Source organism: Convolutriloba macropyga, chromosome 6, assembly GCF_964194025.1.
Source record: "Convolutriloba macropyga chromosome 6, txConMacr16.3, whole genome shotgun sequence".
NCBI lineage: Eukaryota > Metazoa > Xenacoelomorpha > Acoela > Convolutidae > Convolutriloba > Convolutriloba macropyga.
In genome coordinates, this window is record NC_134473.1 from 73424870 (window position 1) to 73443852 (window position 18983).

At 34.8% G+C, this 18983-nt stretch overlaps 1 protein-coding gene across 1 annotated transcript in view; it reads left to right on the plus strand.

Moving 5' to 3' along the window:
* The window catches only part of LOC142341406 (protein-glutamine gamma-glutamyltransferase K-like), an 80556-nt gene extending 70786 nt beyond the window's left edge, over positions 1-9770 (plus strand). Inside the window, exon 8 of the mRNA XM_075392334.1 lies at positions 9325-9770. Within this exon, the coding sequence (XP_075248449.1) occupies positions 9325-9770 (446 nt within the window). The remainder of the gene's footprint in view (positions 1-9324) is intronic.
* The last annotated feature ends 9213 nt before the right edge of the window (positions 9771-18983 follow it).

Genomic DNA, 18983 nt, shown 5'->3' on the forward strand with positions numbered 1-18983 from the left:
TTGGGCCTCGACTAATGAAAAGACACCTTAAAGTCTAGTGGGAGGGGATTTAATGAACTAAATTAGTGAACTAAAAATTACCTAGATGAGAAACAAATAAAATCGAGGGCAATTTTTTACTGATCGAGCAAAAGTAAGAGTCAAAAATTTGGGCAGAGCAGAATTTGAGAATGACAATTTGGGTCGAGCTGAAATCCAGATGTTCGCGAAATTCCAGCTAAAATCAAATGATTGGCTATATGTGTCGAGAACGGTCTTTTCGCACCCGTTTTCGGTCCAGCGTGGTCTTTCCAAAAGTCGAGGACTAAAAAGAATGAAAAAGAAGGAGGGAATAACCACACTTATTGTAGTTGAAAATTCTCAAAAAAAAACTTTTTTAAATTGGCTATAGCTCTTTACCGACTGTCCTTGTATAATCTGATTAATTCTTGATAATTTTTAATTTTGGAAACCCGCCGATCTTGACAAATCATAGTATGATCCTGGAAATTCTTGCTTGTTTATCTTATCAAGATTTTTTTTATTTTCTTGCAACGAACTTGCGAAGTTCATACAAATCTTGACGTTTTTTTGCAAGAATCTTTTCAAGATCTTAGCAAGATTTCTCTCGTTTTATAGAGACATTATAGAGAAATGGTAAAAATGTAAACTGGAGTAATTATCTCATTTAAGCGACATTTAAATGATTTGTTCTTTTTTGCCTCTATTCTCCTAATCCAAGAAAGTGTGGTAGAGTTAGAAAACTCTTGTTGACGAACCAAGATGAGGATCAAGTAAGCATCGCTCTAAATTAACGTGAAAAATATACTGAAAAGCAAACCAGGTGTACGGTGAAAATTAGAAGACATGGAAGCCAAATGCTGCCAATCTTTATCGCATACAACGCAATTCATCAGAAGAATTTTAATAATTCTCCGACTTTTTTACATTTTTTAGCCGTAGAAGACAATGAAACAAACAATTGATGACAACTTTTTAAAATCAGGCACATGTATGCGTGATAATACATAGTCTCATAGAAATCTGACAATTTTTGTTTGGTGGGGGCTTGGGTTTGGTGATAATGTTTGGGGGCTTCATGTGGATGGATATTACAATATTATAATTTTTAGTTGCTCTCAAATGAAGTTTGTTGCAATTATATTAGTCCTGTCGGTCTTTTTAATGCAATTTTCCTCGTGACCGATTTTTTGTCTGACCTCTTTGACTTTTCGTCCTCAGAAACGGGATAACAGATAATGCCCAGTAGGCATTAAGTAATCTTAGAGCTTTTCAGCTCACTAGTCTCCAAGTTTGCGATACACATAAATTGTTTTGGGAGACTTATACTTATGGCGTGAAGGGGTTGAGGTTTTTAGAGGTTGATCCCCCAAAACATCCCCCCGCCCCCAAATCAGCCCTCCCTCCACTGTTGCCTCCCCCACTGTTGCAACCCCCCCTCCCCCCTCCTACTGTTGCCCCCAATCAACTCCCCCCCCCCGGGCGCACCCCCCCCCCCCCCTCCCCCCGCGCTGAGCTCACACCCCTTCAATTAAGCAGAGGCTTTAAATAATGACTAGCTACTGACGAAGCAAACCGATCGCCGGTTTTTTGACAGCACTTGCCCGACGTTAGTCGGTTATATTTACAAAATGATGCCAATTCAGTAATAAATTTGCAATATTATTCCAATTCCAGATCATAAGGTTTATGATTCAGCTCCACGAAATTGAACAGGGATAATTTTTTGATATCTTGACATTCTTGATAATTTTTTTTTGACATTTCCGCGTTTAAGATGCATCTTCGGTTGTTAGGATTGTAAGCTAACATCCGTCATTTTTGTCAATTTTTTCCCATGCCAATCTCAAAATTACTTATAGTTTTAGTCGTGATTTTCTATTCCACCTTATTAGTTATTTTAGTTTCTCCATGATATCATTGGCATCTTCAGCTGCTTTGTTGTAATAAATTTCTTAACCAATTTAAAAAAAATGTGAAAAATGGACTGAGATAACAGTTCCGACACCAAAACACTGCCGACATTACACCCTGAAACCAAAAAAGGTTCAAAAGACGGCGAATTCTCAATTTTCATTGGAATAGTAGCTAGTATATACTTTAGCAGATAAAACATATGATTTGTGTTACTGATTATAGCTCTAAATAAGTGATTTATGGTCAACTATGTGCCGAATAGGCATTGCAACAAGTTTCTCTTTGATTAAAGAATTATACTTATTCGAGTAATAATATTGGTTTTAAATTATAATCTGACATCGACCAAAAATGTTTTCGTCCCATAAACATTTTTAATTGTTTTCGTACCAGACACTTTGACGGCAGCGATTGATTCTTTCTGGACAATATTGATTCAACACGATCTGAAGAATTGTAAAAGATTAATTGTAACATAGTTAGTTGCAAAACTATATCTTATAGAAATTTTGCAATGTTTTTTCTCAGTGATTATGAACCGCTGACATGCAGCAGTCGGAAAATATAAGAGTCAAGTACACTAACTCAGATTAGAAAGAAATATCCAGTTTTTGTTCCAATACATAGGCGGGAGCGTCTCAAACCATGATTGACTTACGATTTTGTTTTTGCCGCGTTCGCATTATCATGGGCGTGATTTGAGCAGATATATTAATACCTGAAATCCAAAATAGAAACATGCTATAAAGTATTAACATCAATAGGGTATTTTAGAGCTCTACAGTCGAGTAAAAGCACATATACTTCTCAGTACCAATTCAGACGAAGCAACGCTGTTTTGTTTTACAGCTGATAACATTGTTCAAAAAAAAGATAAACCAATGAAACTATAAGTACATAACTAAAGATGCCTTTTTTCTGCTTAACATTTCAATTGTTTTAAATGTTATGTGCTATTTTTTCCTGAATAAATTTAAACAAAGCTTATTTGTTTAGCATCTTTTTAATCATTTAGAATTTTTTCACACAAGAGAGAGTATTAACTAATTTTTTGCAAATTTTTCTGAGTTTAATTATTTATGTCTACAATCTGAAATATGAACAGTTCCTTGAAGTATAAAAATTACTGTCAATCAAAGATATTGTTTTGTTGTTGTAGTTTGATGGCTCAATGTAGTTTAACAACTGAATTTAAATCCCATGAATTGTCAAAAATCAGCCATGAAAAATTTGTTACAGGACTTTAGTCTTGTGTGAACTTTGTTTATGCTGGACATAATCAACACACAGCAAATTTTGTACAATTATTTCGCAGAAAAGGAACGAATATTGATCATATTAACCGTTCCGATCTGTCCTAAATATGACAGAAATGATCAGAAAAAACTTTAAATCAATAAATCGCTATATGTTCGAAACAAAATTACGATTCTTCTTTAATGCCTTTTTGTATTACCGTCCTTTCCTCTGATTGTTCTATTTCGTTGTTGTCTGTCCTCAAAAACGGGATGAACAGTTATAACCAGGAACTTAGTAAGCTTTCAGAAAAAATTTTAAAAACCATCCAGAGCTTTATGTTAAGAAAAATTACGATTCTTCTGTAATGTTTATTTTCATATTATCATCTTTTCCTCTGATTGTTCTTTTTTGTTTTGGTCTGTCCTCAAAAACGGGATGAACAGGTATAACCAGGAATTTAGTGAGCAAACACACGGCATTCCCCACAGGTCACAAGGACCCAATTTCAGATTCCACGAGTTAACAAACCCTCTCGGCTTTAAAACCATCCAGGGTATACACTTGCCAGATAGAAATAGCTATACCTCCATCCTGCCTCAGCACAAGCCAACAGCCAGTTCTTGTTCTCTCGGACAATTAGAGAACGAATATGTCCAAGAAGGACGGGACAAGGACCTACTCCTGGAATGTTTGCACTTCCCCATCAATTCTTGCTTCACAGAACGATTCTGGCATCTGTCGAAGTACTTTTTTGCACTCGTAGATCGCCCGAATGACTACCTCAACACTTCTTTCACTCGCGAAACTGCACCCTACAAAATATACGCCAATACCACCCCTTTTATTTGCAATTTGATTTTTTACATCCTACATTGATGGATGTAAATAACACCACTCACAAAGTGAATCGGGTGAAAACGCTTCACACTATGCACAATTACTTATTTGTGCAGCATCATTTTCAACACACAAACCCGATCATACACATGAATTCACGCCTCCAATATGCTAACACAAAGCTGACCTCACCATATTATATGAACTACAGCTACATAATACAACCTATTTATTGTGAAGGCACCCTTCGAAATTTCGATCCCATTAAGAACTATTTCATATTTTCTCCACTCTACGTCACGACTAATCGCCCCATCCTTGTCCCAATCGAGTATCTACAATGTGTAGAAGGAGGCGCCAAGAAGTGTACCTATGGACACACTTTCAACTTCCTCTACAGGGTCTGGATGGCCGATAAGCTCGAAAATCGCCAGCCCTCACAGAAAGAGCTAGAGATCTTTAATCACCTTCTTGCGTTACAACCACACTGTAGGACTGATCTGTATCCTCGTGCCCTTGCTGCTTGTCTGGCAGTGATCCAGATTTCCTCGCCTTCTTTCGAGACTCAGACAATCGAGCTCCGGATTTCGAATTTGAATATAGGATTTAGGCCACAGTCCTACAACACCACCTTGGGCTCACAGACCCACAAAAACGAGACACACTGATCTCAAAACTCAGAACTATTTTTCTACTTTTCTCTTTTCTCTTTCTTTCTTGTCTTAACTTCCTCTTCCCTACCGAATATATATCTTTCACATATTTTTCTCTTTTTCCACAAGACTGAAAATTAGGATCAGTTCTTTTCTTCTTTCTCCCCGGTCGGAACTTACAAAAGAAAGCATTAAACCTCACTAATAGATTTAATAGGAAAAGTAGCTCACACAGTAGCTCAAAGATGGATTTCCACCAGAAGGTAAGCTGGTAAATCCGACTGGTTCAACCTTTGTTCCAGGTGGAGATAAACAGAAATCTCCTTGTGCAAACCAGACAGAGACTACGATTACAAGCGATCCTCCAACTGGGAATAAATCCTCACTACAGGACAGTGAGAGCAATTGGACGCAATTTCAACAGGACTGACGTTACTGGCCAGCACACCCTGTAACTGGCACCCTCACTGGTTTCACAAAGCAATCTCTTCACTGACGACACTAGTCACTACTTCACTGACAGGGACTTCAGACGACGACACAAGTCACAATCCACTTCAAAGAGGACACCACTCATCACTCACTTCACCCTACTTTTCAACGAGGATGACACATTCAACGTATTTCTGCTACACTTCAGAGATTCGGATTTGAAACTCTGAACCCCGGATGGATGTAGCAGTGAAAATACTGAATGTGCACCTTCAACCAATCAGAGACTGATAAGACACTATTCTCTTTTATATTGAGAGAACTGAACTAACTGTAGTCAGTCTTTTAGTTAGATACACCATGTGTATACCATTGACTCCTGTGCTATACTTCTCAACCAACGTTATAATAGAAGTTTACCCTCAGTTTTTTACAGAGTCGGTTAGTCTTAGAGATATAGGTAAGTGTACTTCGCGCGCAGAAATAGGTAGCCCTAGCTCTTTATACTTTAAGGCTGCAAAAAGAACCCACATTGGGTCTGCCTTAGAACCGCTGACATGCAGCAATCGGAAAATATAAGAGTCAAGTACACTAACTCAGATTAGTAAGAAAAATCCAGTTTTTTGTTCCATTACATAGTCGGGAGCGTCTCAAACCGTGATTGACCTACATTTTTGTTTTTGCCGCCTTCGCATTATCATGGGCATGTATATGATTTGAGCAGATGTATTAATACCTGAAATCCAAAATAGAGACATGCTATAATGGATTAACATCAATAGGGTAATTAAGAGCTGTACCGTCGAGTAAAAGCATATATACTTCTCAGTGCCAATTCAGACGAAGCAACGCTGTTTTTTTTGTTTTACAGCTGATAATATTGTTCAAAAAAAGATAAACCAATGAAACTATAAGTACATAACTAAAGATGCCTTTTTTCTGCTTAACATTTTAATTGTTTTAAATGTTATGTGCTATTTTATCCTGAATAAATTTAAACAAAGCTTATTTGTTTAGTATCTTTTCAATCGTTTAGAATTTTTTTCACACAAGAGAGAATAATAACTAAACTTTTGCAAACTTTTCTGAGTTTAATTATTTATGTCTACAATCTGAAATATGAACACTTCCTTGAAGTATAAAAATTACTTTCAATCAAAAAATATTGTTTTGTTGTTGTAGTTTGATGGCTCAATGTAGTTTAACAACTGAATTTAAATCCCATGAATTGTCAAAAATCAGCCATGAAAAATTTGTTAGAGGACTTTAGTCTTGTGTGAACTTTGTTTATGCTGGACATAATCAACACACAGCAAATTTTGTACAATTATTTCGTAGAAAAGGAACGAATATTGATCATATTAACCGTTCCGATCTGTCCTAAATATGACAGAAATGATCAGAAAAAACTTTAAAAACAATAAAGCGCTTTATGTTCGAAACAAAATTACGATTCTTCTTTAATGCCTTTTTGTATTACCATCTTTTCCTCTGGTTGTTCTTTTTCGTTTTTGTCTGTCCTCAAAAACGGGATGAACAGGTATAACCAGGAATTTAGTAAGCTATCAGAAAAAACTTCAAAAACCATCCAGAGGTTTATGTTCGAAAAAAAAATACGATTCTTCTGTAATGTTTATTTTCGTATTACCATCTTTTCCTCTGATTGTTCTATTTCGTTGTTGTCTGTCCTCAAAAACGGGATGAACAGTTATAACCAGGAACTTAGTAAGCTTTCAGAAAAAATTTTAAAAACCATCCAGAGCTTTATGTTCGAGAAAAATTACGATTCTTCTGTAATGTTTATTTTCGTATTACCATCTTTTCCTCTGATTGTTCTTTTTCGTTTTTGTCTGTCCTCAAAAACGGGATGAACAGGTATAACCAGGAATTTAGTAAGCTTTCAGAAAAACCTTTAAAAACCATCCAGAGCTTTATGTTAGAAAAAATTACGATTATTCTGTAATGTTTATTTTCGTATTACCATCTTTTCCTCTGGTTGTTCTTTTTCGTTTTTGTCTGTCCTCAAAAACGGGATGAACAGGTATAACCAGGAATTTAGTAAGCTATCAGAAAAAACTTTAAAAACCATCCAGAGCTTTATGTTCGAGAAAAATTACGATTCTTCTGTAATGTTTATTCTCGTATTACCATCTTTTCCTCTGATTGTTCTTTTTCATTTTTGTCTGTCCTCAAAAACGGGATGAACAGGTATAACCAGGATTTTAGTAAGCTTTCAGAAAAACCTTTAAAAACCATCCAGAGTTTATGTTCGAAAAAAATTACGATTCTTCTGTAATGTTTATTTTCTTATTACTATCTTTTCCTCTGATTGTTCTATTTCGTTGTTGTCTGTCCTCAAAAACGGGATGAACAGTTATAACCAGGAACTTAGTAAACTTTCAGAAAAAATTTTAAAAACCATCCAGAGCTTTATGTTCGAGAAAAATTACGATTCTTCTGTAATGTTTATATTCGTATTACCATCTTTTCCTCTGATTGTTCTTTTTCGTTTTTGTCTGTCCTCAAAAACGGGATGAACAGGTATAACCAGGAATTTAGTAAGCTTTCAGAAAAACCTTTGAAAACCATCCAGAGCTTTATGTTAGAAAAAATTACGATTATTCTGTAATGTTTATTTTCGTATTACCATTTTTTCCTCTGGTTGTTCTTTTTCGTTTTTGTCTGTCCTCAAAAACGGGATGAACAGGTATAACCAGGAACTTAGTAAGCTTTCAGAAAAAAATTTTAAAAACCATCCAGAGCTTTATGTTCGAGAAAAATTACGATTCTTCTGTAATGTTTATTTTCGTATTACCATCTTTTCCTCTGATTGTTCTATTTCGTTGTTGTCTGTCCTCAAAAACGGGATGAACAGTTATAACCAGGAACTTAGTAAGCTTTCAGAAAAAATTTTAAAAACCATCCAGAGCTTTATGTTCGAGAAAAATTACGATTCTTCTGTAATGTTTATTTTCGTATCACAATCATTTCCTCTGATTGTTCTTTTTCGTTTTTGTCTGTCCTCAAAAACGGGATGAACAGGTATAACCAGGAATTTAGTAAGCCTCCAGAAAAACCTTTAAAAACCATCCAGAGCTTTATGTTAGAAAAAATTACGATTATTCTGTAATGTTTATTTTCGTATTACCATCTTTTCCTCTGGTTGTTCTTTTTCGTTTTTGTCTGTCCTCAAAAACGGGATGAACAGGTATAACCAGGAATTTAGTAAGCTATCAGAAAAAACTTTAAAAACAATCCAGAGTTTATGTTCGAAAAAAATTACGATTCTTCTGTAATGTTTATTTTCGTATTACCGTCTTTTCCTCTGATTGTTCTATTTCGTTGTTGTCTGTCCTCAAAAACGGGATGAACCGTTATAATCATGAACTTAGTAAGCTTTCAGAAAAAATTTTAAAAACCATCCAGAGCTTTATGTTCAAGAAAAATTACGATTCTTCTGTAATGTTTATTTTCGTATTACCATCTTTTCCTCTGATTGTTCTTTTTCATTTTTGTCTGTCCTCAAAAACGGGATGAACAGGTATAAACAGGAATTTAGTAAGTTTTCAGAAAAACCTTTAAAAACCATCCAGAGCTTTATGTTAGAAAAAATTACGATTATTCTGTAATGTTTATTTTCGTATTACCATCTTTTCCTCTGGTTGTTCTTTTTCGTTTTTGTCTGTCCTCAAAAACGGGATGAACAGGTATAACCAGGAATTTAGTAAGCTATCAGAAAAAACTTTAAAAACCATCCAGAGTTTATGTTCGAAAAAAATTATGATTCTTCTGTAATGTTTATTTTCGTATTACCAACTTTTCCTCTCAATGTTCTTTCTCGTTGTTGTCTGTCCTCAATAAGGGGACGAACAGGTATAACCAGGAATATAGTAAGCTTTCTTCGAGCCTTAAGGTTTACTAGTTTCTAAGTAATCTTTCGAATCTGGCAAAAAGACATTTTTCATTGTAGGAGGGGCGGTTCCCAGATTTTGAACTCCCCTCCCCTCTCCACTTCACCCCTTACTCCATCCCTCCCGTATCAAGAGCGTAATAAAAAAACTATAAAAGTAACAAATCTCACTTTTTTCCACATATAACTTTTAAAATTACATATTTATTTTTTACTCTTTCCACCTTTAATAAGCCAAGAAATATAAAGTCGTATTTTAAAACTCTTTACACTGTTTTCTCCGTTATTGTCGGATAATATCCTCGGTCCGGCTAATTGAATTCTATCTGTTTTTAGCTGTTTCACATGGTTCAAGACCTACAATTTATGATGAAGTTACCGCGAGAGAAGATTCTATAAAGGTCGAAAGCGATTTACCTGAATCTTTTGTCATGAACAGAAGCCTACCATATAAGATTACATTCAAAACTTCGGCAAACTTGAAAACAAATCTAAAAGTTCTCTGCAATATTGTCGCTTATCACGGAAAAATTTTGAAAAACATTTTTGACGAGGAAAAAGTGATCGAATTACCACAAGACAATAGTTATGCTGGTGAAGTTACGCAAAAACACGTCGAGGGTTTTACAAAAGAGAACACTTTTCTCGTCTTTTCTGTTTTTTGTCGAGTTGAGACGAATAATGACGTAGTTGCCGAGAAGTTTCAAGTTGAGTTGGATTCAAACAGACCCACACTGGAATTCATAACCAAAGGAACGGGCGAGCTGTTTCCATTTTCTTAATTAACTATTCATTTTTGATAAGTTTGTCCCTAAGTTGCAAGATATGCGATAAGATACGAAATAATTAATTTATTCAGTTATTAATTCCTTGGTTTCATGCGAGGTTTTTATGATTTCCTGGTAATCATGCAAAGATTATACATAAAATTGCCCGATTTCATTCAATTTTCATCAATAAAATCAATTATTTTTTTGGAATTTAGTATTGATATACAGAATAATTAGGTTAATGTTTTTCAGCAGTGAAACAAAAGAATTATTTTAAAATAATAAGATTTTAACTGCATGAACTATATATTAGAAATCTTCTTTTTCTTGCTATGAAAGCATGCAATAATCTCAATAAAAACAAAACTTTGAAGAACATGACTAGCAAAAAAGAAATAACTGGGTAATTGACGAAGAGGATCAGAAATATATTTCATGTATCGTTCAGTAAAAATAAGAAAATGGACAACTCACTTAGGTTAAGACTTCCTAAAATACTAAAATATCTTTCAGAAAATGATCTTTTACTTAATGATCCTTAATGAAATTTTAGGAGATTTTCAGAAGTACAAATCAAGATTTATGTGCAAATATTAACACTAAACAAGCTTTCATTAAACAAAATTGTCCTATAGTAATAGCAATTTTTGTGTGCTAGTTTTTGCTCGTAGACATTACTTGTAAGGTCTTAAGAGACTATATTGTGTCCATTGTCAGTTATCATCAATTCCAAAAATAAATCTCATAGTATTTTATCTCGAAAAAAGACTCATGCTATGATCAATCATGAATTCCCTAGTTTTGCATGATGATCCTTGTTGCGGCTGGAAAAGTAAACCCGAGTAAAGTCGTCTGATTAATTTGAGCTAGTTAAATTTATTTTGCAGCTTTGGATCTTTCCAGTCCAAAAATCAAATGATTATGCAGACGCTCAGTTTTCAAGTTTCAACCATAAAATATTCGGTATTTTTCAGCTGGTTTTTAGAACTGCTCCAACAATTCTTGGCCCTAATAACCCAACAAAATTGATACTTTTGCTATGGTTTCGGACATTTTTCCTTGTAAAATGGTTTTTTCTGAGACATTTTTTTAAATCGGCAGATTTTGCATTCAAGGCTGTGACATTTTTTTTAAATCGGCAGATTTTGCATCCAAAGCTGAGATAAAAATTTTAAGAAACGTACAGCCTAAAATAAAAAAAAGAAGAAAAAAACTAGTTTTTTTGCGAAAACAAAAATAAAAACACATTGCGAGAGATCGCTTTCTTTAAAACGTCCAAAAGAGGAACAAATTCTGAAGTCATATAAAATCAACGGTTTTGAAAATAAACAAATATGTTTACACAGATTGACAGAATTTTTGGAGATCTCAGCATGAAAATGTTCCTATGAACAGAAGTTGGGACCATTTATGTCTTTCTACGATTAAAAACGAAAATCCACACATGAATCCAGAATTACTCTTAAAATTTCACAAATGATACTAATTTATTTGATTGAAGTGGATTAACATGTAGACGTTAACATTTTTCTATATTTGTAAAATCAACATTTATGAATTGGGGAAAAATGTGAATAGGCGAACATAGGGAAAATCGTGTCCCTTTGTAAACTCCTGACTATTAAACTTAGTGGGTGACGAAACAGAGCTCACCTCAAAACAAATTGCAGGAAGGAAGTTGCAAAAACTTAATGCGAAAAGCACTTTTTCAACAGCAAACATATTTCCAAAACATTATATAAGGACTTAATAAATCGCGAGCAAAGAAACGTTGGTTAATTTTATACATAGTTTTCATCCCCAGTTAAGAGAAATGATATAATTCATAAAACTGACCGCAAAAGAAAAGGTGCAACAAAAATATTGGCATTCAATGACCAACTCTGTGAACTCTGAGTTTACAGAATATGGCTCCAACAACTTTTTTGTCGGCCAAGATAATTAACAATGCCTACAAATCAAACAGATAGGCAGCTGTTCTCTGCAGATAAATATTCACAAACGCATTTTATCTTGCATATCTAACATGTTTTTGCCATTCTTCACATTTCTCAAGTTCCGGTCATTACGATGAAAATACCATTATGACTGGATTCCCAGAACTAAAATTTCCGGACAATTTCCTGAAATTTCTTGCATCTGTTTCCGATGACTTCTCCACTCGGGTTAGAGTTTATACACATTCAATCTAAGTAAGCTACAGAATTTTATCAAGTAATCGCTGAAAAGTATGTAATAATTGTTTACAGTACAGGTTAAAATAACAGGAACCGGTTCCCAGGACCATATAAAAGTGGTCAGACAATTGACCTTAAAATTCAGTACCACAACTTGCAAGATTTCGACCTTACAAAACCCGTCTTCAAAGTCGACGCTCCCTACATGCGTGCCAAAAAAGTGTTCAATTTGAAGAATCCTGTGAAGCCGAAAGACACAGCTTATATAAAATTTCAGTACACTCCACGAGTAACGGGCGAAATAGAGGTCGTTGGGTCGTTTATGTGTACTGAGTTGCCGGCTAGTAACGCGAGTGTGAAGGTCAATATTGGTGATAGAGAAAACGTAGAGGCTACAGCGCATTCGGATCATGCTCTGCCCGAGGACTAACCAGGACACGACGAGGAAAGGGCGGGCACTTCTGGGATTGTTTAAAACAAAGATTTTCAAATTTTTGCATAGTAGAAAAAAACTCAAATTCAATAAGACTACTTTGTTAATCGGTTTAGGTTCCTGTTGACATTATCTTGAAACAAAGAAAAAATAGGAAAAAAAAGTAAATTGTCTTTTAATTTAATTCAATGTACCTTCGTTTTTATTATTGAGTTTCCAACTCAAAGAGATAAACCTCAAGAAAATTTTCCTAGTACAGCAATCATCATTTTTTAAACGAAAGAAAAAGCTATCGAATGTTCTGAAACCTGAGACAACTTCGGTTAGTTAGACAAAAACGACTAAAACCCTATTTTTTGATATTGTCTGTATGTTCATTTTTGAAGTGTATGAAATTGTTGGTACTCTTGGTCAAAAACGTGTGATCAGGCTTAAACTAATACTCACTATTTAAAAATGAGAAATGTTCGGCATTTTTTGATTCAAAACGTAAGATTTGCTTCCTTTAAAACGTAGGAAAAGGTCGGTATTTTTGTTTTAAACGGAAGAATTCTTAGGTAGGTTCAATTATAAAACACAAAAAACCATGAGAAAATAATTTATGTAATTGGTTTCTCATGATCATATGAAGAAGCTCGGATAGTGTGATTTAATGAACTGAATCCGCATTAATATTTATCAAAAAAGAAACAAAAAATTGTATTTGAGAAGCTAAATTCAATATTGAGCTATTGATGAAAGTCATCTTTTCCAATTGGAGTTTGTTTTTTAAAATAATATATAATACAAAAATAATATTTGACTACATTACAATTTTGAAAATCCGACGATTTTTTTTCTGTATCAAACTGAAAGTACGCAATCTAAGAAACTAACCATGTCGAAGCTTTCCTACCTCCCATGCCAAACACTATGACAATTTTTTTATGTTGAACAGACCAAAACATTCCGACCAGTTCTTACGTCGTTTTTGTTTGATGTTCTGAACTAGGGGTAAGCTGCTTTTAAAAATGCAATTCACTTCAACTTCGGTTTTACATGCTGTATCGGTTTTTTTGGTGCATTTTAAGTTCCTTAAATTTAAGAAATGTGCTAAAAACATTTTTGATCGAAACAGCTAGTTTCTAAAGGCATGAAAAAAATTGCTCCACATATACAGAAAAGAATAACTACAATTCTTGCCTGGAAACCGTATCTCAAATTGGATGATTTCAATTGAAAAATGGCACGTACATCAAGAGATTGAAGCATTATAGGTAATGTTGGTAGTCTAATCGAGATCTGGACTTTTTGGAAAAAATCCAATATCACGGTGGACAATATTGTCCAAAGGTACAGGCATCAATTTAACAGTTGAGCGCATGGATGTCAGAACATAAACACGCAATAAGGGATGTGAAAGTTCTCTATCTGGACATATCGGGTCATGGTCCACTTTGAACGCGTGAAAGTTTGGTAATGCGGACACTTTTAGTCTGAGACGTTCTGGACATACTGATTTCTATCTCAAACCTCAACTATGGAAAGCCCATGATCAACCACTAAATGATTTGAAAAAACACTCAATGAAAACTTTAGCGGAACTTTGATGCGGGATCTGGTATTTATAATCAATATTGTCCCCACCTAATAGGCTTCTGAAGTCTGTGTTTAAGCAGAGGTCTCGACTCGATCTACTTTTAAGTACAGACCACATTCCGCATGTTGACTGTATATTTTCGGTATGAGTGCTGTGCTTTTCTTACATTTCAATTGAAAGGTAGCAAATTCAATTAATATATGGCATGGTAAAATAACCTTAGTCGACTTTATTAACTCATTGACATGCCATTAGTTATCAGTTTAAAGTCATAATCCAAGTTTGGAATCACAGAAACACTCGGATTAATGGCCCCTCTTCACTCTGAAGATTGTCTATTATGTGAATCAAAACCCACAAAATCGGGTTTTCAATTCGATTAGTAGAACCCACACACTCGGATTTTTCAGGTGGAACAATAAAACCTCCACAATCTGATTTTAAATTGGCATACTCTTAACTGGTGGGATAAGGATTCAAAATTAAAGTTATAGTCACCCTGCGGCATCAAATGTCTGCCCCACAATTATCAGTTCTTGGTCCTCTGCTGGGTGTTGCCTTAGTCTAAACTAATTAATTTATAGCCGAGAGTTATTTTTACCGTTGATTTCATCGAAAGTCTCCGTCTGCTTTGATATTTCATAGAACTAGCTGCAAAATTTTCAAGTTTCCATTAACGCCAAGCATGCGTTTTGTAAGGAAGATGCATTTGTTCAGAAAAGCTTGGCAAATTTGAAGCTTTTTTACAAATGATCAATTAATTGTCATTTATTAATTGGTCGAGGATTTCCAGATCACCACGAAAAAAAAAACGCAATTAATAACGCTTGGTAACCATATTAATATGTTGGCATTAAGGCAACACTAAGCTGGCATTTGTTCATGGCGGACATGAACAAACATGTGTTACTGAAAATAAATAGGCTGGATAGGCCATTTGCAGTTTTCACTAGTATTTTGGCGTTTGTAGGACCTTTTATTAACTGCCATTTTTTTTAGACTTGCAAAATCTTGACTAAGTGTTGGATTAAGTCTTGCCAGGTGAGGGACAACCCAAGCCGGATCCGAATGGTTATCTTGCAAGATTTTGCCAGAATCTGGCAGAGTCTTGCAAGACGATACATCGTCTTGCAAGAATTTCTGCCAGAATCTTGCAAGATCTTGCAAGATAAACATTTTTTGCAAGAATCTTGCAAGATAGCCATTCGTTCTGCCAGAATCTTACAAGATAACCGTTCGTTTTGCAAGAATCTTGCAAGATAGCCATTCGTTCTGCCAGAATCTTACAAGATAACCGTTCGTTTTGCAAGAATCTTGCAAGATAGCCATTCGTTCTGCCAGAATCTTACAAGATAACCGTTCGTTTTGCAAGAATCTTGCAAGATAGCCGTTTGCAAAAAAACTTTCTTACACTTGAAAAGACCTTACACTTGGAAAGAAAACGCTAAAACGGTTGCAATATTCGAATGTACACATATTTTGCGCATCGACAAAAAAGCGAAAGACAATTATTAAAAAAACATCAGAAAAGTATTAATCTAAGCATCAAATTTTTTGGGCATTGGCAAGAAAAATTAAGCGTAAGGAGTTAAATTAAACGAAATAAAGCTGTTTAAGATCCAAAGAATAATAACACATAATTTTTTCATCAGAAAAGGTAAAATAGACGTGTAGTTTTGTAAATCTTGATAAAGTTGATGGAAAATAATTTTTGATAGTAATTTATTTTGTGTTAACAGTTCTCGAAGGCAGATTTTAATTTGTTTTCTTCAGATAAGTGTTGGATTAAGTCTTGCCAGGTGAGGGACAAGGTTGCACAAGACTGACAAGTCTAAAAGGTATTAATATCATAGCACTGAAAAAGTACTGATACAAAGACCTCTCATTTTACTTGCCAAGTACTGATATTGACTTGGCTTTATGTAGGGATAGCCCCCATTGGACATAAGTTTTACTTTATTATCTGCTATTCACAGTGAGTTTTTCCGAATATTTTGTTAAGTTTGGTCATGATTACAAATTTTATTGAGATTACAATTAAATAATGAGTACTTGCACCCTTCAAGCGATGCAAGCACGATATTTATTAGATGAAAACTTGATGTTGAATTTTAAGGATGATTGTAAATTGTTTAATTAACTACCATTTAAACCAATTTTAGAGTCAGCTCCTTTTTTAACGAGACTCAAGACTTTGCACGTTCAAGTCCAAGCCATAACTGACCTCTGATCAGACGCAAGTCTAGCGCGCACGTGTTTTTGGACAAAAATTACAAGGTCTAGAGATTGGTTGGAGCGCACATGTGTTGACAATGGTCTGAGAAGAGATCACTACCATCTGGGATAGTCTGACCCGGGGGCACTTTTGAAGGGAACATCAAAATTATGATCATAGGTTACTTCTGTCTGGATGTGGTCTGATCATAGAGCGCACAAAAGTGGAATCATAGGTCAAGTCGGTCTGGGTACGGTCTGGTCAGAGGTTTGTTCTGTTGAGCGCGCAAAAATATTGGATCAGATGAATTCTCAAGCGCACAATAGTCTTATCAGAGGGGCTTTTGAGTGCACAATAGTCTGATTAGGGGAACTTTTGAGACCTAGATGGTCTGATTTTAAGATGATGATGATAATAACATACTGACGGAAAATGATCCTAAGTTGATTCCAATAACTAATTTTGAGACCTTCCTGTACTTTCTGCGGCTGTTTGCCTGCTCATTTTTCATCTGGGCTGTGGACGGAATTACAAAAAAAACTATATGAGAACTGAGACCGAGCAAACTGCAAAATTTCTTGCCCTAAAACTCTCTCCAAGCCGGAACAAACAATGAAATAGGAGGAAAAACGAAAAGTGGTTATTTCCAAATGACATGCCTACTTCTTTTCTAGAAATGTTAGAACGACCATCAGTTGTTTTACAATGAACATACTACTGGTTACTGGTAGCCTGGGATATCAATTTTAATCCTTTTATTTCAAAAAAGGTTCTGGTTTCAAATGTTCGTATTTTGAGATGCTTATAAAATTCGACTTCTAAGTGATTTTTGGGAAAATGGAGAGAAATTGTAGAGGATTTTTACCGTTGTTAGTTTGCTATTTATCCATGTTAATGGGTCTAAGAAGACGCTTAGGGTGACTTCTGGACACAAAGAAAATTAAGAATTATCATTTTGGCCCAACGAAAGCCAATTCTGGTCATCTGTTTTTATAGGATATTTGATTTGAATATGATATTTTAATGCTCAATTTTTGTCAAAACTGACTTTACTTAAGTTAACGAAATCCGAATTACGGCGCGAATAAACTACGACTAATCAGGCCAAAGGCGGGATTTTGAGACTTATAGTATGTGACGGCCCAGGTTGAGGTCCTCTTTTATGACGCAGACCACTTTTGAAACGCAGACAGGGGGTACAGTGTGTTCAAAAATACACAGGCGATGAATTTTTAACAAGCAACATAATCTCCAACTCCGCAACATAGATGGGCCACGTTCTGCCACATACACGAGCCAGATTTTGCCCGACAATCGAGCAAAAACTTCGTCATAGGCGAGCTAAACTCTTAACCAAACCTTTTTTAAAACAAATTTTTGCACCATAAGCCTCGACCACACAAACTGGAGGAGCAGAAAACATTTATTAGAGCGCTTTATATTATTCCATTTGAGTGTCTAAACTATTTAATATTATTTCATGAACTCTCTTTACTGTCTCCCATGGGTCCCCCCCCCCACCGTCTTACACCTGTACATGTATTCACCTTGACATGCTGCTAAAGACAGCCGTCTTTAGGCTTAGGTAAGCAGTAAGTGCATACTCATCTAATTCTTGAACTAAGTAAGGGGTGCCCACACCTGTTTGGGGTTATTGACCAAATTTATCAATTATGCAAAAATATAATAAGCTGAGTATACTCAGTCATCTATGCACTCTATGTGATCTCTTCTTCTCAATTGGCAAGAGAAGAACATCATCATTGATGAAGTTTGTTCGTATTTCAACAGAGATAAAACCTACAGAAATATTTATACAATGGAGACGACGATAGAGTTGCAGTTAATCCGAGATAAAATCAAACTAAGCAAACTTATTGCATTTACGTACGCAAAAAGCGGTTCTTTAAGCAACATTTTGTAAAGATTAGTTCTTGAACATAGTTCAGTTATCGAAAATTTATTGTTAATTTAGACCCTATCAAAATTCGAAATTTAGACCTTATTTTAATTTAGACTTTATTAAAATTCAAAATTTAGACCTTATTTTAATTTAGACCCTATCAAAATTAAAAATTTAGACCTTATTTTAATTAAGACCTTATCAAAATTCAAAATTTAGACCATATTTTTATTTAGACCTGATCAAAATTCAAAATTTAGACTTTATTTTAATTTAGACCTGATAAAAATTCCTTATCAAAATTCAATCTTGCCTTTCAGTGTTATTTTTAAAAAAAATGTCCGCTAAAGACTGGATAATCGATATTTGTGGTTGCGTTTCTAACCCAACGTGGTGTTTGATCACGTGTTGCTGTCCGTTTATTACGTCATACCGCGTGGGAGTAAGACTGGGAATGAGAGTCACAGCCATTATATCCGTAATCTTCATATTACTTTACTCATTTTTTGACCTTGCGAGTGCTGCAGCTTATGTCAAATCAAGAAAAGCTGCTATTTATAGCAGTTACGATTACTATGATAAACGCAGGGATACAATCATTTCGGCAATCAATCTGATTAGATCACTTTATTTGAGTACAACTAGAGCAATATATTTTTCAAGAAAAATCACATTAAAGGTTGCAAGATCGCTAAGTGGTTATTTATGAGGCAACTCTAAACACAAAATAATCATCTGGAAATAACAAACGGAAATGATGACAAAAGACGGAAAAGTTAAGAAATTTTTGACGGGTCATTTAAATTCCAAAAGTCACCATTAAGCAACAGATATATAACAGTAGGCTAGTCAAGTAATCTCAACAGAATTACTGAGTGGAAACTCAACCACAAACTCAATGGAAAGAAAACTTTAAAA